The sequence below is a fragment of the Rhinopithecus roxellana genome, chromosome 9 (assembly GCF_007565055.1).
Source record: "Rhinopithecus roxellana isolate Shanxi Qingling chromosome 9, ASM756505v1, whole genome shotgun sequence".
Taxonomy (NCBI): domain Eukaryota; kingdom Metazoa; phylum Chordata; class Mammalia; order Primates; family Cercopithecidae; genus Rhinopithecus; species Rhinopithecus roxellana.
Window position 1 is genome coordinate 39,614,326 of NC_044557.1, and position 24,668 is coordinate 39,638,993.

At 41.1% G+C, this 24,668-nt stretch overlaps 1 protein-coding gene and 1 pseudogene across 1 annotated transcript in view; one reads left to right on the forward strand and one right to left on the reverse strand.

Moving 5' to 3' along the window:
- The window catches only part of LOC104681664, a 47,857-nt pseudogene extending 45,528 nt beyond the window's left edge, over nucleotides 1-2,329 (reverse strand).
- XKR4 (XK related 4) overlaps nucleotides 1-17,611 on the forward strand; it is a 421,681-nt gene extending 404,070 nt beyond the window's left edge. The window contains exon 3 of the mRNA XM_030938188.1: nucleotides 14,742-17,611. Coding sequence (XP_030794048.1) covers nucleotides 14,742-15,688 — 947 coding nt within the window. The 3' untranslated portion in view covers nucleotides 15,689-17,611. The remainder of the gene's footprint in view (nucleotides 1-14,741) is intronic.
- The last annotated feature ends 7,057 nt before the right edge of the window (nucleotides 17,612-24,668 follow it).

The following is a 24,668-nucleotide window of genomic DNA, read 5'->3' on the forward strand; positions in this document are numbered from 1 at the left end:
GATTTTCTAAAAGAAAGTTCATAGTGCTCCTGGGTAACCAAGACCGTGAGGTTCTTTCCTTTGGACTTGTTTTCTGAATGATGGAGGTAATACCTAGTATGTGTAAAACTCCGCAGTTTACGAAGCGCTTCCACAGCCTCTCTCTCCCCTACTCCCAGCACAGTCCTTGGAGTTAAGAGCAGAACCTACTTGGGCTTCAAGTGATGTGCCCCCACCCAGCAGGCAGAATGGCCCCTGTGTCTCCCCTCCTGGGGCAGGAGAGACACCCACAAGCTGAGTCCTCAGGGAAGGTCAATGCTGTGGGAAGGTCAATGCTGCAAGAAGGCCCTGCAGAAGGCCTCTGCGAAGGAGCGGATGGAAACGGACAAAGGGGCTTCCTGAGTCAGGATCCCAGGAGTCCCCCAGGTGGGGTGGAGAAAGGAGACCTGAGACCAGGAGAGAGAGGAAGAGGGTTTCCAGGCAGAAAGTCAGGGAGAAGCAGGGAGGGCACAATTCTGGAAGGACTTGGCATGTCATTTATCTTGTGGGGACATAAATAGGGAGTCCTTGAAGGGTTTTCAGCTGGGGAGATATTTGATCAGATTTCCATCATAGACAGTTCATTTTAATTACAAACTAAAGAAGGGGGACCAGGAGGGCAGATAGGAGGCTGCACCTGATGGGGTCCTCAACTCAGGGATGGGCAGATGGGAATGAAGAGGAGTCCACTCTCCCAAAGCCCTGCAGGACCCCCAGTGTGGCCCCCTCCCACCCCATATCTGATCCTAAATCCTAAAGTGTGTCAGCTCAGATCCAGCTGCTGCTCCCAAAACACAGCAGTGAGTTACTCTCCTCTCCAAGGCGATCTTCATCATATTATTAGATGCTCTCATAGTCTGTCTTCCCCAGGAAAAAACTCCTTCCTTTTTCAAAAGCCCTGAGCATCTCCCAGAGACAGCGTGTAAAGGAGCATGCCACATGATGCCCTAAGTGTTGCAGGAGGGATGGCCCAGGTCCCGTGTCCTGCGATGGGAAGGGCGACTGAGAAGGCTGGGCCACTTCTGAGCCCTTGGGGTCCTCACCCGGTGGACTTCCTCTGAGCCAGTCGAGTCAGTCCAACTGTTAGAGCAGAGAATGCTACCACACATGTCCTCAGGGTATTGAGCCGTGTTTTGTAAATCACCTAGAAAGGCATTGCTGGGCTTGAAAGCACAATTTATTGCTGCATTATTAAGTGGTCCCAGCAGCAAGCCATGTTCTTTTTATTGATAGAGTGAAAATGAAGCAACCTAATGGGTGGGACCCTGGAAAATAGGACAGAAGCCGTGGTTCCAGTCTCTCCCCACCCCAGACACACAGAAAAAGCCCTTTTCCTGCTCCCCCTGAACCCCGCAGGCCAAGGAACCAATTCTACAGTGAAATCCTTAGAGAAAGCTACTGTGTGTAAAAGGTGAGATATTTTTAAAGGGCATCCATTTCTGCCAGAAATTATTTGCGGAATGAAGCCAGGAAACAAGCAATCAAAAGCAGAAAAAGGAAGTGTCCACTGGGGTCCCAGAACTCAGAAGGGTTTGGACAGGCATTCCCTCTACCTTCTGCCTTCCTCCAACCAGCCCCTTGCCCCCAGGTCCTTCCCTTTCTGCCTCCTTTTCAGCTTCGGGAGGAATCGCCACATATGGAGACCCTATATTATGAGCTGGGCCATGCCCTCCTTTCTTGTACACAATTCAGGAAAATCCTGAGGAATGAAGCCGCTAAAACCTGCTCCTGTCTCAGACTTCTCTGCAAATCCTGGAACAGCTTCGACTTGGCCCTTCCTTTTTTCCATCAAAGTGGCCTCTATTGCATAGGCCTTTAAGCCAATAATATTAAGCACACATTCTACACAGGTAATTAATGGCCAGTATTTTTCCTCATACTTTGAGATGATTTTTAAAAATATTATCCTGTCAAAAGCATTTATTTTATATCTCTGAGGAAGAAAAAAAAATTTACTCTGTAGCTTGTACCTTTTATTGTATTCTTTCTCTGTCATGCTATTCTATTCAAATCAACTTCCTCCAATAAAATTTCCTTCAATCCCAGGGCATTGAAAAGCTCCAGAGTGAGAGTGGGATGGGGAGGGCAAAACTGCAAGCAAAGCTAGGGTTCAGAATGGCCAATTATATTTATAGAGAAACGTTTCTGTTCATAAAGTGCTCTAACGGACACACTGTGTCACTGATTCTCACTCACTCAAATCCATGAAAATGAGTGAGGTCACGTGACTCACCCAGAGGCACGCAGCTCCAGGAATGGCCTCTGCATCCTCTAGAGCTCCACAGAAGTTGCTTCCCACCCTCACTGCCATCTTCACCCAAGTATTGAGATACCTCCCACCTCTGTCTGGAGGGTCCCCTTCCCTCTGGCGCACTCTGCCCACTCAGGGATCCTACACGTGCCTTGCCAGGTGGCTGCCGGAGGTGCCACTGCCTCAGGTTGAGGCCCGAGTCCCTTTGTCTGGGATATCATGACCACAGCCTCCTGCCTCCTCTGGTCAGCCCTCCTCAGCCCTGCCTCAGACATACCCAGGCCAGCCGCAGCCACACCTGCAAGCTTTGGCCTGTGACTGTCTCTTCTTGAGCTGCATTTCCCCTCCTGGACCAAGCCTTAGTGCACAGGTTCTCTCTTCTCTACACTCTGCTCACCATCCTGTAAATATGTGTGTTGAAAATATATGTCTGTCTTCCATGCTGATTTTTCAGTTCCTCTAGGGAACGATGTTTGTGTCCTTAGTGCCTGGCACTTAGTAGGTGTTCAATAAACATTTATAAGAGGAAAGAATTGAGAGAGGGATGGAGAGAGGAAGAAAAAGTAGGGAGGATCTGAGTCTGGGCCTTCTGAGTGCAACCCGCAGGTCACTGGAACACAGCTCCCAATGCACCCCTCCATGGATGGGCACGCCAGTGTGTTCTCTCTGGGGTCTCTCCTTGGGAAACTCTCCCACCACAGGCGTTCTTTCTGCCTTCCTCTCTACCAGGTAGGCAGAGTCCCGTTTAAGCAGACTCCCAGCTCTCTTACCAGAAAAGGGCTGCAGGTCTCAATGTTCACAAATGCAAATATTGGTGCCACCTTGTGTGATCACGAACATCCCACGCCAGCACCACCTCTACTTGTGCCACCTACCCCAACACCTGCTGCAAAGCATGTCTTGTGCTCCTTAGTTTCATTTACCCTGGTCCCAGGGTGAGGCAGTGTGAGTGTCACCATTTCTCGTATCTGGGCCCCCTTCCAAGTCCTCGAAGCATGAATAACTCTGAATGTCGGTGAGTGGACAGTAGTTCTCATTAGAATTCACACTTGATTATAGACCCCAGGGATGCAGACTCACTCTCCCAGGTATGCACTCATTACACATTCCCCTAAATAGGCCAGTAACTGTCAATATTGGTGATGCTCGCGGATGCTTTGTGGCATGTGGGCCATCGAATTCACATGCATGGCAGACTACAAAGGCACCTTAGGGACATCTGGGAAGAAGGAACAGCTAAATTTCCATCTCAGAGGCTTTGGCCAGCATGGTCGGGGGCGAGGCTGGGTGAAGGAACTGCCCTTCCCACAAATAGGGGCAGAATGAAGTGCCCAGGTGACCAGCCTGAACCTATCATACCTGTTCACTCTGCAAGTGCCTGCCTGTTTTCCTAGAAATGATCAGGAAGCGTATTGAGGTATAGCATCTGTGGTCCTTAACAGATACCTACAGGTGGAAAGAGTCCCTTTTCAAGAGGTTTATTCATGTCCAGACTCCACCTTGTGTACAAGACGTGCTGACACCAGGAGGTTCCGTAGGTTTGTTCGGTTGTTTGGCTGGCCACTGTGCCTCTGGGCTTTCGTGCAGACAGCACGACCTATGCCCACACTGTAACCATCTAAAAAGGCTTAAGTTATCAGGTTTCACAATTGGCCTAAAATGTTTCGATGCATAAAAGAAAAAGTGTGAGGACTTCAAAGTAAGAAAAATGTGGGTATAAATGCTACTTCTGTTATATGTTAGAAATGTATCCACCAGTGAAGTGAGTGAGGGGCCAGGAAACTGAGGCCCATGGGCCGCATCCGGCCCACCTCCTATTTTTTCATCTGTTTAAGTATTTATGGCTGTGTTCTCTCAACAACAGCCAAGCCAAATGCTTGTGACAGAGACCCACATGGCCGACAAAGCCCAAAACATATATCTGGGCCTCTACAGAAAAAGTGTGCCCCCTCTGGGTAAGATTATTTCACTTCTCTAACCCTCAGTTTTTTCATCTGTAAAATGGGCAAAATATTTACATTGAAGAAGTAGTGCTGTGAGAAATAAATGAGAAAAAAGTCAGACACACAGCAATGCATGCTTGCTACATGCTGGGATTCTTTTTTTTTTTTTTTTTTTTTTTTGAGAAGGAGTCTTGCTCACTCTTGTTGCTCGGGCTGGAGTGCAATGGCCTGATCTCAGCTCACTGCAACCACTGCCTCCCAGGTTCAAGCGATGCTCCTGCCTCAGCCTCCCGAGTAGCTGGGATTACAGGCATGTGCCATCACACCAGGCTAATTTTGTATTTTTAGTAGAGACGGGGTTTCACCGTGTTGGCCAGACTGATCTCGAACTCCTGACCTCAAGTGATCCGCCCGCCTCAGCCTCCCAAAGCATGCTGGGATCTTTAAATGCGGATTAACCTTGCTGTTTTCTAGCCATGTCATTCATGGACAGGTAAGAAAGGGATACAGTTTGTCTTCCTGTCTCCATCTGTGTTTCCCTTTTCATTTCTCACCCGCCCCTGAAAGTAGAAAAGCTACAAAAAACAAACAAACAAAAAAATCATGCAGTATCTTTTTTTTAAAGTGGGATGGAAAATAAACTTACTCTAAATAAAAGCTTAATTCTTTTGAGCATCTCAGGTTACTTATTTTATCATCATTTTATTTTTAGTGTAAAATTAATCATGCAATATGTAGTACTGAACAAAGAAGAGGGTCTTCTTGCTTTCTCCCATTTACAGAATTTTTTTCTCAAAGAAAATATTGTTTAGATAGTTTCAATTTCCCACACTTAAATTATTTGTCTTCTTGAGGAATTTTAATAAAAAACTAAATTTTATAATGAAATGGAGCTATGTGAGATAATCTGAGATGTGTTTTCCCAACCAGAAGGAAATAATCTTCCATATTTGTCAAGAAGGAGGAGAGACACTTTGCTTCTCCCAACAACTTCCTTCAACTCTTTCTATATTAAAACTTTCTTTAATTTGGATTCATTGTTTTCCTTATCACCTCCTCAGCAGCCTTACAATTTGCCTTGCAAAGAAGTAGAAATCCTCCAAATGGATTACCAAAAGAAAGTATATCCCTACCAAAACTAAACATATTAAAGCATTTAAATATTTTTTAATTATACTTTAAGTTCTAGGATACATGTGCACAACGTGCAGATTGCATTTAAGTATTTCTAATCAGAACTATTACAAGGTTTAAAACAGAGATAAAAAGGCTTCAGTGCAGGGATACTGAGAAAGCCCTAGACCCGGTGGAGCTTGTATTACCTTCCTTCCCTTCACTGCGCTCAGAAAAGATCTGAGCACAGAAGGTGTCACCTTTTTTTTTTCAATTATTACCTTACTTCAACTAGGTTAATTAGCTATGATTCCAGCCAAGAGGATCAACTGCTTTCATACTTGTAACTAAAAGACAAGTTCTAAACACACTACAGAAATGGGAAGCCATTCTGGCTCTGGATATTCATTTTGTGACCTGCTACTCTTAGATCATATGATTCAACTCAAATATGGAACTGACTTTCCTCAGGCGAAAACCCAAGAAGACTAGGAGGCCTCTTTTAAATCAGAAAGTGCAAAGAGGAGGAAAGCCCAGGTGCTTGTGCCTGTGATCCATTTTGTGAAAAGAATCCAAAACGGATCCTTTGACCTTGGCACCAATATGGTTGCTATAAGGCCTGCAGGAGTTGGTGTGAGGGAAGCCCATTAGGGAGCAGATACCTAAAGAGGGGGCAAGAGTTAAAGACCTCCAGGGTCCTCCATAGCCTGCCATGTACCCCGTGAGTGTGAACTGTGGGAGATTTGAGACCTCCCTGCACTTGTGAGTCTCATGCTCCGGTTGTTGGTGAAGGTAACCATACCAATCCATTGTGGAGGACAGAGTTTTGGAAGCAGGACTTCTGATGCCTGTTCTCCTTGCTAATTACATGAGTGTGGGCAAGTCTTTTAACCTCTCTTTGGTTCTGTTTCCCTGTTTGCAAAAAAACAATACTTGCCTCAAAGTGTTATTATGACATTTAAATTGCACAAAGGCTGTAGTTGCCTAACATATCACTGTGGACAAAGCAAGGGCCCAACAAATGCTTGTTCCTTCTTAATTTGTCTGTGATTATGTGCCTTATATGCACTAAAGAAACTATAAAATTTCTTGACTACAAGAAATCAATATTATACTGCCATCTAAATTTCAGTATTGTATTTGTTAGTCGGTTGGTTTGTTTAGAAACTATGCCTTTAGGGGAAAAAATTATGGTGAGAGTGTGAGGAGAAGATATATGTGTAATGAATGGTCATGTGATCATCTCACCTCTGTAGTAGGGTTATGTTGTAAATCGTCCATTCTTAAAACTACTTGTGAGAATATACTTTAAATTTCCTCTAAAAATGTTGAAACCAACAGAAAGCATGAAGAAATGGGGAGAGAAAAAGTGAAGTCAAGATGTTTGCAATGATGTTGGGAAGACAGAAAAATGATATGAGAATAGCTACTGTATGGCAAATGTACTCATTCATTAAAAAGTCAAAAAAACAGCAGATGTTGACAAGGATGTGGAGAAAAGGGAATGCTCATACACTGTTGGTGGGAATGTAAATCAGTACAACCTTTACAGAAAACAGTATGGAGATTTCTCAAACAGCTAAAATTAGAACTATCATTCCATCCAGCAATCTCACTACTGGGTACATACCCAAAGGGAAGGAAATAATTATACTGAAAAGACACCTGCACTTGTATGTTGATCATGGCACTATTCTCAATCGCAAAAATATGGAGTCAGCCTAAGTGTCCGTTAGAGGAGGATTGGATCAAAAAAAGTACATGGTACATGTACACCATGGAAACATCATGCAGGCATAAAAAAGACTGAAATCATGTTTTTTGCAGCAATATAGATGGAACTGGGGGCCACTATCCTAAGTGCAATAACTCAAACAGGAAGTCAAATACCACATGTTCTCACTCACATGTGGGAGCTAAACAATGGGTACATGTGGACATATGGAATGGAATAATAGACATTGGAGACTCTAAAAGGTGGGAGAGTGGAGGGGGGTGAGGGCTGAAAAATGACCTCTCAGGCACAATGTTTACCATTTGAGGGATGGGTACACATAGAGGCCCAGACTTTACCACAGCACAACATATGCACGCAAGAAAGCTGTACTTGTGCTCTGTCAGTATATATAAATGAAAAAATTAAAGTTTTTTTTTTTTAATGAGAGGGGAAAATGCACTAATTTAAGAAGTTAATAGGCAAGCAGAGTGATGGGTGCTGGGGATACCATGGTGAGCCATGGGCTGCACACCCTCCCTCCTGGGGTCACATCCATCAGTACCTGCACAGATATAGAGCTAAAGCAGGCATGCCAGGGTATGTGAGGACCAATGAAGGGTGTTAGGGGTTAGAAAAGGTTTCCTGAAGGAATGAATGATGCTTCATCTGAAAACTGAGGAATGAGTGGGAATTAATTGGAGAGAGTGGCTTTCCAAGGGAGAGCACAGCATTTTCTATCTGTGGGAAGAGAATGCGGCTTTACATAGCATTTGAGAAAAGGAGAGATGGCAGTGTGCCTGCAGCACAGAGAGGCAGGTACAAGACAAGGCGAGACAGAGAGGCAGGTACAAGACAAGGCGGGAGAGCTCCGGTGGGCCCAGAGAACTGCCAGGTCGGGCCTTCCAAGCTGTCCTGAGAGAGTCCCAGCCATCAGCACAGCTCTTCTGGCTCTGGAAATAAAGAGAAAGGGAGAAGTCAATGAGAGCCCTTTAGCTGATTTAGCATGTAGGGTCCATTTGTTGTATTATTCTCTCTGCTTTTTTTGTATGTTTGTAAATGTTCATGATAGTAAATTTTTAAGTTAGAACAAAAAAAAAAAAAAAGAGGCCTTCTCACCAGCTGCGATTTAGCTGTGAATGTGTGCCAGTGACCAGAAGTTTCTCTAAGAATGCAAACTTCGGCTTGCCTGTCGCAGGGGGAGGTTATGGCCTCCTTAGGGAGAAAGAAAATGACAGGCTCATCCTCTCTGTGGAAGAATCAAAGAATTCAAGCACTTGGTTAATTTGCTGAGCCTCTTCCATCTAGGGAATTAGGCTGTACATCCTACGAAGCATGCTCTGGGGATTTCCAAGAATTCTTGTTTACACCCAGACCACAAACAACACAACAGGAGTTCAGATTTTATTACACAGTGATTTGGCATTTGCAGCTCAAACTGAAATTTTAAAAAAGCAGAAGAGAGGAACAACGAAGAATCGTGCAAATCTTTTGAACACTTCATTCTCTCTGTGGTTCTGGCTCTACATTTGGAATACTCTTTCTTTTTTTTCCTTCTGTCCCTCCTTCTTTTCCCTCTAAGTGCCAATTCTGAATATATGTTAAGCACTTTGCAATGCTCAAGGGGACAGAAGGATAAACAGGTATTTATCCCTACCTGAAAGACCCCCGGTAGTGAGAAATACAATAATTAAACAAGCACATAATGAAGCATAATTACAAACCGGGATCCATGCTCTTAAAAACAGGAAGGGGTACTTGGTATGGAAACATGTCTGTGGAGAGAACCAATTTACATTTGGGGGCCAGAGATAGCCCCCTCCTAGTCTAGAGGTTTCAAAATCAAAGGGACTCAGTTTATAATGTTTTCAAGGGGAGTTTTACAACCGACGTTAACCCTTTATACATTATTTCCTACAGGAAATAATGCCTAAGTTGAGATGATAGAGTTTCTGCCCACCACACACACCTGCTATCAACCATACTCTAAGCTATCATTTTTTATAATCCTAATACAAAGAATTCTCTACCTCTCTCATTCAGACTGCTTTTAGACACAAATTAGAGGCAGGTTATAGGAAAGCAATTTACTTGTGATGAAAAGCAGAGGTTAGTGATGTTGAGTCCTTTTAATGGGCGCTGTGGGAAGCCTTGAAATCGAATCTGAATTTGGAGCACAGCCACAGGAATCAGAGCAAAGGTAAAGAAAAGAATAGTTAGAGCAGATAACTGGCATTTAAATAGAGTACCTTCCTTTCTTATTCTGAGCTTTACTTGTGTTTTAAGAACACATGTGGAGTTAGATTTGGGGAACACCAAACGTCATTAATGCAACTTTTTTTTTTTTTTTTTTTTTGAGACAAAGTCTCACTCTGTCACTCAGGCTGGAGTGCAGTGGCGCCATCTCGGCTCACTGCAAGCTCCACCTCCTGGGTTCACCTAATACAACTATTTTTTAAATAATTTAATTCCGCACTACGTTCAATAAGAAAAGGAAATAGGGGAGAGTAGAGTTAAAGGAGGGGAGGAGGGGAAGGAAGGGGAGGAAAACAAGGACATGAAGAGAGATGCCCTAAAGGGAACATACACCCATGAGAAGCAAAAAGAAGAGGGAAGAAATTGAAAACTTTTGCTGTTCGCTTGGACTACATCATATTGATTTCTGTCAGTTCCGCTTGAAATGCTAATTCGCTAGTGAGCTAGTATTAGACCCATAACCCTTATTCTGAAAAATCTTTATTTAAAATGGACAAGTATCTTAGACATCCTCTGAGAAACTAGCCTCTGGCTTACTCAGCAGTGTCTACAATAATTCAGATGCACAAATCTGAAGGGCTAAAAGTAGCTATCTCCTAGTCTAGAGTTTCAAAATGAAAACTCTTGGATTATAATATTTCCAATTTCCTTTACCACCCTTAATCAAAAAAAAAAAAAGGAATCTCTGTATATACATAGCCATTTGATAATCAGTTCAAAATGATGGAATAAACTGTCACACCAACTTTATGGTCATTGAACTGTTGTATTCAAAGTCAGATTGATTAGTCAGACTGTGATACAGTAAGAAAGCAAAGACATCCTGATCAGCCTGACTCATTTCAGTGACAGAAACAATGACCCAAAATGGTCTGCATTATGAACACATGGATTTGGGTGACTTTGGACATGGCATTTCAGTCAAGCTGCAGATAAAATCCTTTTCTTAGAACTGTGGCCGCCTATCTGGAAATTCATGTTCCCTCTCATTCCGAGAAGGGCATTACACTAGCAACAGGAGGGATAAAGGGAAGAAGAATTGTGTTCTTTACACGAGAAAGCAAATGTTGTCACCTACAGCCAGATTGCGTCCAGGTATTTCATCGTAGGCCCATGAGGTTTCAGGTCTCACGGTCAGACATACAGTTCTGGGGCTCAGAAAGGCTGGGAGTCCAGATGGGCATTTGCTTTCTGCTGGGTTCAAGGCACGGAGTGAGTGAGGTCACCCAGAGAAAGGCTGAGATGGAAAGAGGACTGAGGACTGCATCCCAAGCAATGGCAGTAGCTAAAGGACAACCAGACCAAATGGGGGAACAAGAAACAACAGGAGGGAAAACAGGAGACACATCTGAAATAAAGAAGAGGAGAAAGAAAAAAAATCCCACGAATGGTGTTTCCTGGGATAAAGGAGGCTCGTTACCTGTTTGTAAGATCTGGGGAAGGTACTCTTATAGAGGAAGAGATGGAATCCAGAGAAAGGCAGGTTAACTGTTAGCATCCTTGTTTAGGAGGCAGGAGGTTCACTTTGGAGAAGGACAATTTTCACCCAAGATAAATGGGAGGCAGGAGAGAGGGAAGATAACCTCTCAAAGTGAAACTCAATTTCTTTTCTATAAAATAAGATGATTGCAATAGGTAAGCTTTAAGGTCTTATCACCTATTTTCACATTTTAAGAAGTAATATATAATCCCTTTTAGTCCCCTGTAGCTGTTTTTATAGTTCGATCTTAGAAGCAAGTTTTCATGAGTGATATACTATTCATTATTTTGAAAGAAAAGACCGACAGACCCATTATATATTTTTTCCTGGAGCCACTGAAGGAATCTTCATATTTTAGTATATTGATGATGCTGAAAAAATACACTGTTCAACGTCACTTATATATTCCTGCCTGGGAATGTAACCATGAAGAAGCAGAAGGTAAACCCAAAATGAGGAACACCTTTTTTTTTCTTTTTTTTTTCTTTTTTTCAAGTACCATACTCTTCAAACAATGTCAGTGTCATAAAGGCAAAGAAAGCATTTGGAAATATTCCAGGTTAAAGGAAACTAAATGAATACAACAATTAAATGTAGTACCTGATTCTAGACTTTATCCCGTATGGGGAGAAAAATTTTGGAATGGACATTGTTTATGTCAACTGGTGAAACCAGAATACTGATAGTGGATGTTTTGAAAGTACCGTATCAATGTTAAATTGATGGAAGTTGATAACTTTATGTGGTTATGTAAGAGAATATCCCGATTCATAGGAAATAAACACTGGTATATTTTAGGGTAAAGGACCATAATGTATGCATTTAATCACAAATGGGTGAGAGAGAGAGACAGAGACAGAGAGAGGGCAATGATAAAGTCAGTTGACAATTGGGGCAAATGAAATATAGATGTTCAATATAATATTTCTATTCTTACAATTTTTCTGTAAGTTTGAAATTATTTTCAAATAACAACTTAAAATACACATTAATAGCTAAAGGAGTGCTCAGAGTCCTGTGTTCCAGCACTGTGCCACTGCACATCAGAAGCTCCAGAGAACTCTAAGAATAAGGCCGTGCCTTGCTGAGGAAGTCTACCTTGGCATTGGAAAAAACTGAGCTTGTATTATTTGTATAAAGAGCAAAAGAACTAAGTGTTCTGTGGCAGTTGTGAATTTGTGAAGTTGTAAGGGTCTTAACTTGAATATGACCCCATATTTTCTGTTCAGCATGTATTTGTCTTATAAAAATCAATTGTTAAACATACGAAAAAGTAAATAATCATCAAAGGAAGGCCCAGCACGGTGGCTCATGCCCAAAATCCTAGCACGTTGGTCAGGCTCGCGCCAACCAAAGCGGCCTTGAGTTACGTCTTCCTGTGCACACTGGTAGAACCATTCTGACCACTCCGTAGACAACGCCGCTTTGGTTGGCGCGAGCCTGACCGGCGATGCAGTTATCTTCCTGAAGGCGGCGCTGTGCCCCAGTTGTGCTGAAGGAGGCCAGTGTGCAGGAAGAGGAGGGGCATTCCTGGGCAGAAACCGAGCTGGGCGCCCCGCTTAAAACCACAAAGCGAGCACAGTCTAGTGAGAAGCTACACGTTTGCAAATGGTACACATAAGGAGAGAGATATGAGCGGCTTCTATACCCTACAAAGGCGTAGAAATTAAAACGGCACAACATTTTGTTCTTAGATCCCCAATTGATCATAAAGACGTTCGCATAGTCATTATCCCATTACCTTTTATTTCGCATTTCTCTCACCTTCTTTTGTCATTTTTTAAACTTTTTCTACTTCCCCCTCTTTTCACTCCAGAATTAGTTTTATAATTGATGTCGGTGTTTTCTGTTGCTTAGAAATTAAATTATCAGAAACTCCTTTGTATACTGGTCTCTGACCTATAAATAGCACCACAGCTGCCTGTGACTTACAGCAATTAAAGATTTTTGTGCTAACCAGAAAAAGAAAAGAAAAGAAAAGCCTGAAGGTCCTAGTGTAGCATGTCTAGTTGTTCTGCTGGCTTTATTGGGAGGAAATATGAGAAATGGCTATTGGAAAATATTTTCCTTATCAATAATTGTTCTTTGGAGTTTACCTTATTCAAGGAGGATGTATCAGAAATAATTATTGGGGTTGAGTGTATTTCTGTCAATTCGTGTGGCCTTTTTCCACAAGAGTACTTCCTTTTCATTTTTCAAGGATTATAGACAACAGCTCTTCTCTATAAAAAATATTTTTGAATAAAAATACCAATTCCATTATAAGCTCTTGGCAATCAACATATCTTCTATTATTTCCAAAAGAAGAGAAAGGTTTTAATGGGGCCTGGTTATGATTAATAATAGATTCGGTGAAGAAAAAGCCAGCCGGACTTTAAAACAGATGAGAGCATTCTTAGTCTTGGTAAGTCTTGGTTCAGCTCATTAAGGAAGCCAGCTGCGATGCAGATCGGCATACCGTTTCCGTGACAAAGAGGAATTTCCCATAAAAGCCCTCTCCTAAAGGAGGCCAGTGTGTTTTTAGGTGAGCCCTGGCCACATCTGGACCATAGAGATGAACTGTGCCACACAGGAGGTGGAACAAGAGTCGAGGAAAACAACAAAAATGACTTTTGGCCAGGCACAGTGGCGGATGCCTGTAATCCCAGCACTTTGGGAGGCCGAGGTGGGCTGATCACGAGGTCAGGAGATTGACACCATCGTGGCTAATACGGTGAAACCCTGTCTCCACTAAAAAATACAAAAAAAATTAGCCGGGCGTGGTGGTGGGCGCCTGTAGTCCCAGCTACTCGGAGGCTGAGGCAGGAGAATGGCGTAAACCTGGGAGGCGGAGCTTGCAGTGAGCCCAGATCGTGCCACTGCACTCCAGCCTGGGCGACAGAGCAAGACTCCGTCTCAAAAAAAAAAAAAAAGATTTGTAACATTTGGAAGCCTACTTTTAGAGGGAATACCAACCAAATGGGGCCAATAAAATGATAAAATAAGAGAAGTGACTGAAAAATAATTTCAGTATAATCTTTAATCTATGAAGGGCCAAGAGATGGAAGACAGGGAGCGGACATGTCTTCTGTTATGGGAAAGGCAGTGAGGAAAAGATGAAAGCTGTAGGAAGAGGGCCAGATTGCACTAGGACAAACTGTGCACCAGGTATCACAAGAAACATTGCCAAGGATGTTGTACAGACACCTTTTATTTCTAAGAACGCATAAACTGTCTTTTGTGCATAAGCTACATTTAATCCTGCTTCCAAGCAGAAAGATAAACTAGCTAGTCCCTGGTTTCCTGTGATTACATATCCCCTTCAATCATGGAATCACAAAGCTGACAGGGAGGTTTGGAGATCACCCACTTTAAAAATGAGGACACCTGTTTTAACAATAGTCCCAGGACATGAGGGTAGTAAGTGGCAAAGTTAAAACAGCAACCCAGGTCCGACAGCCTCCGGTCCATGGTTATTTTCCCACTTCACAGAACTACCTCCTTAGTCCATTTACACCAAATACAGACAGTTAAACTCCACCCCATTTCCAGGCCTCACACCCGTGCTGGGTTTGAGGAGCATTCCTATTAGCTTCATGACTTCTCCATATGGGGTGAGCCTTAGAGAGGACAGATACGAGGATCCCTATCCGAGTTAAAACCCAAAGAAAATTCTGGCTAACATGGTGAAAACCCTTCTCTACTAAAAGTATAAAAAATTAGCCGGGCGTGGTGGTGGGCGCCTGTAGTCCCAGCTACTGTGGAGGCTGAAGCAAGAGAATGGCGTGAACCGGGGAGGTGGAGCTGGCAGTGAGCCAAGATCGCTCTGGGCAACAGAGCTAGACTCTGTCTAAAAAAAAAAAAAGAAATTAAGAGCCTTTGCTGAGGTCAAAGCCAGCCTTCCCCAAGCCCCCAGCTCTGTGTGACTTCCAGGGGGTATTGCTGCAACTGATTTTTGACAGACTGTCTTCCTGTTTGCCTTTGTAGGTTTCACAGCGGCAGCCTCCCTCGTGTCCCTGGCCTGGGCCTTGGCCTCCTATCAGAAGGCCCTCCGGGACTCTCGAGATGATAAGAAGCCCATCAGCTACATGGCGGTCATCATCCAGTTCTGCTGGCACTTCTTCACCATCGCCGCCAGGGTCATCACGTTTGCCCTCTTTGCCTCGGTTTTCCAGCTGTACTTTGGGATCTTCATCGTCCTTCACTGGTGCATCATGACCTTCTGGATCGTCCACTGTGAGACAGAATTCTGTATCACCAAATGGGAAGAGATTGTGTTCGACATGGTGGTGGGGATTATCTACATCTTCAGTTGGTTCAATGTCAAGGAAGGCAGGACACGCTGCAGGCTATTCATTTACTATTTTGTGATCCTTTTGGAAAATACAGCCTTGAGTGCCCTCTGGTACCTCTATAAGGCTCCCCAGATTGCAGACGCATTTGCCATTCCAGCGCTGTGTGTGGTGTTCAGCAGCTTTTTAACTGGCGTTGTTTTTATGCTGATGTATTATGCCTTCTTTCATCCCAATGGACCCAGATTTGGGCAGTCACCAAGCTGTGCTTGTGAGGACCCAGCCGCTGCCTTCACTTTGCCCCCAGACGTGGCCACAAGCACCCTACGGTCCATCTCAAACAACCGCAGTGTTGTTAGCGAGCGTGATCAGAAATTCGCAGAGCGGGATGGGTGTGTACCTGTCTTTCAGGTGAGACCCACTGCCCCATCCACCCCATCATCTCGCCCACCACGGATTGAAGAATCAGTCATTAAAATTGACTTGTTCAGGAATAGGTACCCAGCATGGGAGAGGCATGTTTTGGACCGAAGCCTCCGAAAGGCTATTTTAGCTTTTGAATGTTCCCCATCTCCTCCAAGGCTGCAGTACAAAGATGATGCCCTTATTCAGGAGCGATTGGAGTACGAAACCACTTTATAAAGCAAAAGGAGTTGCAGGACCCACAACATACAGATGAAGGGGTGACAGCAGGGCTGTGGCCATAATGACACTTCATCCTAGAGCAGGGCAGTGAGCTGTGAAGTTCCTAGTGTGACCGTCATCACCATTATCATTTGATCCTGTTGGCTGGGGGCAGCTGGTCTCCTTCCAAAGCAGCTGCACCTGAGAGTCTCTGACTCCACCTGAAAGAATGACGCTGGCTTAGTAGGACTCTCCATTGCTACCAAACTCCTCCTGCACGGTCTTGGGTGCACCCACCAGAGGGTACTATTATTATGGAAAATTTTGCCTCCAATCATTAGGGTGTCTTGATGGTGTTAACTGATCTTTCCATAAAAATAGATTCAGTCATACACACATACACACACTAACACCAGTCCTCTGTCAAAAAAGTTTAGGTGACTTTTCCTGATGCAAAGCTCTGATTCCTGCAGGAATATAAAAACAAAGAAAGAGAGAAGTATCCCTCAAGAAAAAAAAATAGTATTGCTTAGAAAAGAATTCATAAACCATTTTCTCATTTGGAAATCCATACCACGTGTGAAAATCCTATCCAATGGACAGCAAACCCAAATGTTGTTTACACATGTGTTAGCATTGATGGAATGGTTCATTTTCTACACATTTCAGGATTTGTTTTATATTTTAAATTTTCTGTTGTGAAGATCCTTTTTGACAGAAATCCTATGCAGCCCATGTACGGCTTTCGACAAGACCAAGGAGCTCAATAACTTTATGATGTAAATTAAATAGTAATCATGATTCAGTATTCAATTGCAAAAATGTAATAGGTACACAAAGAGGAAGTGGGGAAAAAGGCAAAATGAGAATCTGATTCCCAGGCATGTGCAGCGCCTATTGGGACATAACGGCAGTGCTGCACGAACCAGAGGAATGGGCTGCAACCGGATCTGTTTCCAGATGCAGAATGAGTGGCTCTGTGTGACAATAGGCAGACGCCGACTCTGGAAGACGCCGTGCCACTCCTTTCTAGTGCCAAACACCATCCAACCACAGGACTGACGTGGAAGCCCCGAACAACTGAGAATGATTGGCATGAGCCCCCTAAAAGCAGGCAAGAGAACAAGCAATCAAGTTCTCCACTGTGTACAGACTTTTGCTCCCCGCAATCCAAGGTCAAAGTGATACGTCTTTTAGTGGCTTTGGGACACTTTTTAGTAAGTATGAGCAGACAGATGCAATGAATATGCTATGAAAAAACCCTTCTGAACTGATAGAGGGCTTATCACTATATCCAGCTAAGATTTGTATTTGAATCATCTGTAAAGTCGCACTCTTACAACAAGCTTCTGGGTTTTAAATACCTCCGTACAGCAAGTAAACGTTCCCCGCTTTCTGTTCTCAGTGTCCTTGGTCATGGTGCTTTTCGTTGCATTAAAAGTGCCGGTCAAACTTTGATAGTATTTTTTTATAGTTGGTGCAGAGTGGAATAACTCATGGATTATTTCAATATTTTTGTAATAAAAAATATAGGGTATACACATAGGCATCATCACTTTTTTTATAGACCTGGAATCGTTTAAAATACTTTAAGCGTCATAATTACTTGGGATGTCAGAACCTGGTCCACAAATTCCATCAGCCTGCCTCAGCAGATTGAAAACATTTGTCTTTTGCAAGATCACCCTACTTTGCAAGTTGGTGCCCCCAGGAACCTGGCCAGGGGTGCTATCAGAATATCAGGTGAAGAGAGAATCAGCTTAAATAGAAAGGGCTTGTCAAGACTGGCCAATGTTTCCCAGGAAATCAAAGATGTAAATGATTACTTTCATCCATCCATTATAACAAACCTGACCACAGTGGAAGATGTCTTAAAACTTCCTTCCCTGGTTTTATATTAACCCAGCTGATAGATTAAGTATTAGTCAAACCACTAAAAAAGAAAAAGAAAAAAAGTTTAACTTAATTATTTGGTTATTTGGACTAATTCACATAAAGTAGTCCAGTTCTCTAGCCACCACCTGTAATGGGTGTGTCATCCAGAGACTGTGTCCCCACAATGACATCACAGGAAGTAACAGAGGGCTCAACCTAGGACTTCTTTTGGTACAAAGCCCCAAATCAATTTTTTTTTTAAAAATAGACAATTTTTATAAGTAGACATACTTCCTAGTACTCCAGGATTTGATCCTCCAAGCAAGATTTCCACTAAAAAATATAATCTTTTGTTGGGATGTGGAAAGATTACCTAGTCACCAGTAAAGGCCCAGGAAAAGGCTCTTGTTGTCAGCACATGGTGAAAACATTCCACCCCCCATTGTAGAAGGAAAAAAATGATGATTTTGGCAAATTCTTCACTTTTGTGCAGAACCTTGAGTTATTAGCTTCGTTGTTTCCAAGACAACTTTTAACTGATGATCTTTGGAAATTGAGTTTCTCATTTGAACTATACCTTTGATTCTATGAGTAAATCACAGATTACAATCTAATAGAGTCAATCAATCAACACAAACCCAACAGGCCCCATCATGCTTCAATCATGTAAGTTCTAAGTTATTTCTCAACTTGGTCTCTCATTCAACATGTTAAGAGTCAGAATGAATACTATGTCAATTAAAAACGATGTACTGTGCTTTGACTTGGAGGTGAGATTGGCAGTCAGGAGAATGTAAGAAGGTTGAATTTTTCAGTGATTTCCCAAATACTGTAAATACTCTGTTATCTGACATACTTGGAGATTATGATGTTTTAATTCGGCATGAATTCTTGTTAAGGAAAGAACATATCCACGATATGATGAATTATAACCTTTCAAAAGGTTACAAGAGCAAAACAACTTACTCTAGAGGTAAATCATGATTTAGCCTTGCTTCCATGATTCAGGAAGCAATACACTGCCACCAGACTGTTGTGGTGATAACAACTTTTACTCGTTTTCTAGATGCACAGATAACAGAGAGTTTAAAGTATTCAGATTTAAAGAGACATCGTCAATGTACAAAGAAACAAAGTTTAATTTTTGTATTTATATTTTAATTCTAACATTTCCTTTTCAGTCTGCCATTAAACCCTCCACAGACAGTAACTGGAGAATCCCAAAGGAAAAAAAATTGGAAATGGTGCATTCCTTATCTGCAGCCTCCTTTCCATGTCTGAGTCCACTTTGATTCCATTTAAGAGGGAGATCTGCTCTTACTCACTTTTTGCATAGGATCAGGAAATTTTCTAAAGGAACAACATTGTAATTTGTTTTTTTTTTACTTGCATTTCTAAATATGAAACCATGTTTAATGAATATATATAATGTGTGTGTGTGTATCTTAACCATAGTGACACTTTGTTTGTGTGAAAGAAAAGGAAATAATTTTTCCGTGTAAGTCAAAGTTTGGTCTCCCAAAATGACTATGTCCTTTAAATCCTCTTTGCTTATTTACTTAACTATGTACTGTCTAGTTCAGTAACATTGACTTTACAGACACTTAGTTACTACTCATTTATGATAAATGCTGTTAACCCAACAAATATAATAAATTCTCTTACTGACATGGCAAGAATATATAATTCAAGTATTAGCAAAAGATAATCTGAAGATAAAAGTAAAATGAAGTATTTATGGTTAATTTCAAAATGCCCAATTTATTTTGCTCTATGAGTAAAGGAAGTGATTGCACAGACCAATTAAAAGTGAATGAGAGTAATTGAAAACTCAATGGCTGTTTTTTAAAAGTGATATGTTCTTTTTAAGTGTGTGTGTACATATACGTGTACATATATAATGTACACGTATATGTATGTACACACACTTTCCAAATAAAGTAACAGAGATGAAAAGGATAAAGTATATACTGCTTTTGAATGCATATAAAGTGGTATGTTATGCATATAAAGTGTACATAAGCTTTTTAGAAAAAAAGCATTTTCCTACTGCTTTTTCAAAACCAACCCAAGCTTACAGTCCATCTATAAGACCAACACACTTACGAACTTCAGTTGGAAATACCTAGATACAATTCAGCACTTCTTAGCTTGAATGAGTTTTATCACTTCTTAAGGATCTCATCTTTTAAACAGCTGAATAAAATAGTTCTGTGTCACTTCAAAGTTTCTTTCTCTGAACAGATTGAATTGAGCAAAGAAAACCTCTGCTGTCCTTACCAGGATTGTGTAAGGTTACACATTTGCTTTTAAATATACCAAATGCCATTGAATGGAAACAAGTTCTGACACAATGTTTAGACAAGAATCCAGAGATTTTTTCTAATGAACCATTTTCTAGACTAAATATATGCTGCCTTGCATTTTCCACATATCTTTGCCATTAGCTATTGCTGTTTCTATATAAAGCTTGGATGAGATGCCTGCATTTTTATGTGCTAAGGAGAATTCCTTAAAGCCTTTTTAAAAATAGCTTATACTGTCATTCAGATTATAGCTCAGAGGATGGTTGAAGCGCATGGCGAAAACACAGCAGGACTGGGGTGGTCATTCCTATAATTTCAGTGACAGAGGCAGATCAACGTTCCTTTGTCTCGGCAATCCAATGTCATTTTTGAAAACAATCAAAATGATCGCTTGTGTCAGCTTCTGACTCCTAACACTCCTTCTCCCACCTGGTGCTCCAGTGTTTCACAATGGCCAAGGATGGGTGATTCCACTCTATCCCCCATTTCTGAGAGTCTTGTCTGGACCTGTATCAGGCCATGAAATGCCCTGAGCATTCGAGTGGCATCTCTCCTCTTCACATAGGCACCTGGGTGGCAGCATCACGCCACTCCAGAGTTCTCTGTGTTGACATATGTCTTGTCTAGTTGCTGTCCTAAAAATGGGCATGTGGCAAGACTATCAATCAACAGCCTCGACAGTATCATTACTCATTCTAAAGTAAAATTGCAGAATGTGGGTGGAATTGTATAAAAACATACAGAGCCATTTAATTTTGCTAATTGAAGCAATTAGGCTAACACGCAAGCAGCCTGCTCTCACAACAGAAAGCCACACGGAAGAAGTGCCAAACAGCCATTTGCATTTATATATGTGTGTGTGTGTATATATATATATATATATATAGAGAGAGAGAGAGAGAGAGAGAGAGAGAGAGAGAGAGAGAGCAGGCAGTGACCTAGCCCCAAATGTCAAACTTGAGGCCTATATTCTGCAAAACAAGAGATGACAATGTCCTTGAAATATTTTCCTAATATACTGACGGCCTAAGTCAGAAACAAGCTGCCTAAATCAAGTCTTGCTTTTAGTTATTTCATTTCGCCATAGACTTTCTTACGGTTCTATCTCCCATATTGAGAGTAGCTCATCACGATGGATGGTTTATTGGGTACGTAGTGCTGGACTAAGAACTGTATCTATGTGGTTTCATTTAGTCCTCACTGTCTTCTGTGAGTTAAGCACCGTTTACAGACGACAAAACTTTGGCTTAGAGATGTCAAGCAATTTGCCCAAAGGTCCCACAGCTAGGAAACAGTGGGGCTGAGGGTTGAGCACAGCTTTCAACAACTGTGACTTCTGGGAGCCCAGTGACTCTTCCCACAAAATCTAGTCCTGATTTGGCAAGTGTTCAGAAGAAGCAGAATCATGGTCTGATGATCAAATTTTTCCAAGAAAATTTTATTTAAAAGTCAAAGATGTCCTTCAAAATGAACTGTTAAAAATGTAACAGTCAATGATGTGAAATGGAAGTCTCTATCACCTGTAACTAAATTTTACCTTAACTCTCTAACTCATAGTAGGCAGATAAATGCTATTCTTCCATTCCAGGCAACTGTCCCCCTCCTATGACTCTACTATGTATTCAATTAAGTGATAAATATAAATTAACGTGATGCCACGTCCCTCGTATTTTATATGTGTATGCTGTTTTCATCCAATTAAGCAGACTGAAAAAAAACTAAACCCCATTACTTACTTTGGCATTTTAACAAGATAGAAAGAGAAGAAAAGAAAGAGGGAGGGAGAGACAGAGGGAAGGAAGGAAGGAAGGAAGGAAGGAAGGAAGGAAGGAAGGAAGGAAGGAAGGAAGGAAGGAAGGAAGGAAGGAAGGAAGGAAAAGGATCTAACAAGTCTTTGAAATGATGTTTTTAAAGTATAAGGTAATTCTGTTTCACTGCCATAATTTTTCCTAAATTTTATTTAATATCTTGCAGGTCACAAAATTTAATATTTAGAGGATTATTAAACCACTTGCTTGAACAATCATATAAGTCTAGGAACCTTATCTTAGTGTTAGATGCAAATAATACTGCAAGTGTCGACCAAATATTTGTTGAATGGAATTATACAATAATTGATGTGTTCTTTCCCTTCTCACTTTAGATATAGCATGTCTGAAGGTCTGCAAGATGACAGAGTTGTAACCCATTCAATGATACTGTTGCCTAGCTGTGTGTGTGCTGTTTGAACTGATACTAAAAAGGTAGCCGATAATAAACCAAAAATTTTCTCAACCCTGGTGTTTATTTTTAAAAAATCTTCACGATCAATATGAATGTAGTATATTAAAATACAAGTAACTATCTTCCTGCTTTGATTTAAGAGATCTTTATGAATTTACATAAAATTAGAAGTCACTGATTTTTATAGGAAATAGCATGTAAAAGAAATCTAAGTGTTGCTTTATCACTTTATTTTATAGATGAGACAACTGAGATCCAAAAAGAACAGGTAATTTTTGTCATCAGGATTACATATTACACTTTTATTTTTTTCCCTGAGTCTGTATGACCTCTGCAACTCTTATGGCTAGGCAATGTACAGTCAAGCACAAAAGGAAAGTTGTATCAGAACAGCTCACAGTCTAGCTATTAGCAGCACAATCATAGTTTTCTGACATCAACTCTTACTCTTTTCTACTCTACCACACTACTTCTTCTCAATATCTATATTTAATTCCATATTGAAGCAAGAAAGAAACACAGATTTTCTAAGACTATACAGTCATGTGTCACTTAAGGATGGAGATACATTCTAAGATATGCATCGTCAGGCAATTTCATCATTGTGTGATGGAGTGCGCTTACACAAGCTTAGACGGTAGGGCCTACCATGCTCCTAGGCTATATGGTAGAGCCTATTGTCCCCAGGCTACAAACCTGTACAGCATGCTACCATACCGAATACTGTAGGCAACTGTAACACCATGGTAAGTACTTGTGTATTTAAACAGAAAAGTTACAGTAAAAAATGTAGTATTATTGTCTTATGGGATCGCTGTCATATGTACAGTCTGTTGTTGACCAAAATGTCATTGTGTAGCATGTAAGCCTCACAATAAACAGTTACCATATAAAATAATGATGACGAACATAAAGTAACAATACGAATACAAAAAAAATCAATACTAGATGACTGCTTATAAAAAGTAATTTTATAATTTGTTTATATGACTCTCCACAACACTAGATATTTTTAAACTGATATCACAACACACACAAAAAAATTGAAATACTCTCTTGGCGCATGGTATTTGATTGAAAACAATCATTTTTGGATAAACTTTGGAGCGATTCTTGAGAATTTACTTCAAGAAAAGGCATGAAATTAGGGAGTCTCCAAAGTGAAGAGTTTTCCAATAGGTGACTTCTCTGATTTTTCAAGAAAGCATTCTTCACTTACTGTGTTTCTCCAGCATACTGGTTATTTAGGAATAACAAATTTCCAGACATAAACATCAGCTGTTGCTCTAAAGCCTTTCCTCCCATGCCCAGAAGAGCAGCACTGTGCTGCATGACAATTTCAAGAGTCAGGAGTCAAGACAGTCAGCCCCAGCTCCTTGGGGAAACCCACACTGGCTTTGGACCCGATTGCATTCTCTCCTGCAATGTGGCCCTGAGTGATTGGCTTCCCACATATGTAAGGAGCAGATTGTTAAAGATCACTATTAACTTGCATAACTAATTTTCCTTATGTGAAATAATTCTGGTCAGGGAATATATAAACCCATTGACCCTCCATGGAGTAGAAGAAAAGAGAGAAGAAAGCATATTAACTTTTATGAGTACAGAATAATTCAAATTCCTTGGCGAGTCACATTATGCATTAATAAAAGAGTTGACCTAATAAATGTTACAAGGTACCGTGATCTCTAGGTTCATGCCACCATTACCACATTCCTTACTACAATTATTACTACTTTAGTCGTTGGACCAGACAAAAAGAAGCATGTAGTTACGGATATATTTGCTATCTTGTTTAACAAAACAAATCAACCACAAAACTAATTAATCAAAATATTAAGCCAATATTACCAGCACAGTACTCACACAAAATTTTCTCTTGTGCTAATAATTGAAGCATGTCATCTACCCTGTTATTAGAATTTCAGAAAATACAAAGTTTTGTGTTTTTATTATATTTCCATCTACCAAATTGTTGACCTTCTCCTCTTCTCCATTGCTTAATTTGTATTAAAATGGATTTAATCAAATTATTACTTAATTTAAGTACTACGAATGTTATCAGACGGAGATGTGGTTAAGCTAATTTAATTTACCTGTTCTAGTGGCATTCTGGTATGGACCTGTATCAAATCAACACTTTTAATTATTTCAGATTAATTCATCAAGAAGTTCCAAAACACTACCATATGTGTTGAAAATATAGTTTGGGTTTCTATGATTGTAATCAAAATTCCTATTTTGATCACACACCAGTAGAACCCATTGCAAACCACTGTGAGTCTGGAAAATGAGCACTTTCTGTGTTGAGCACTGTTGCATTCACTTAGCAATTAACCTTTGACCTGCGGTTTTCTGCTGAGCCCCTTGTGATGTTTTTTATTCTATTCAAATTGGGAGCAATAACGCACCTTAACATAACCAAAGGAGACCTGTCAGTTAGTGGAATAATTGTCATTTTATATCATTCTTTCAAAAAGTTAAAACATTCAACTTCCCTTATTAACCTATCTAATGCATTGTACATAAAAAAGGAAATGAATTTCTGAAGTATATTTTGAAAGCCTGGGGTGAAACATTTTCCACGGTCTGAA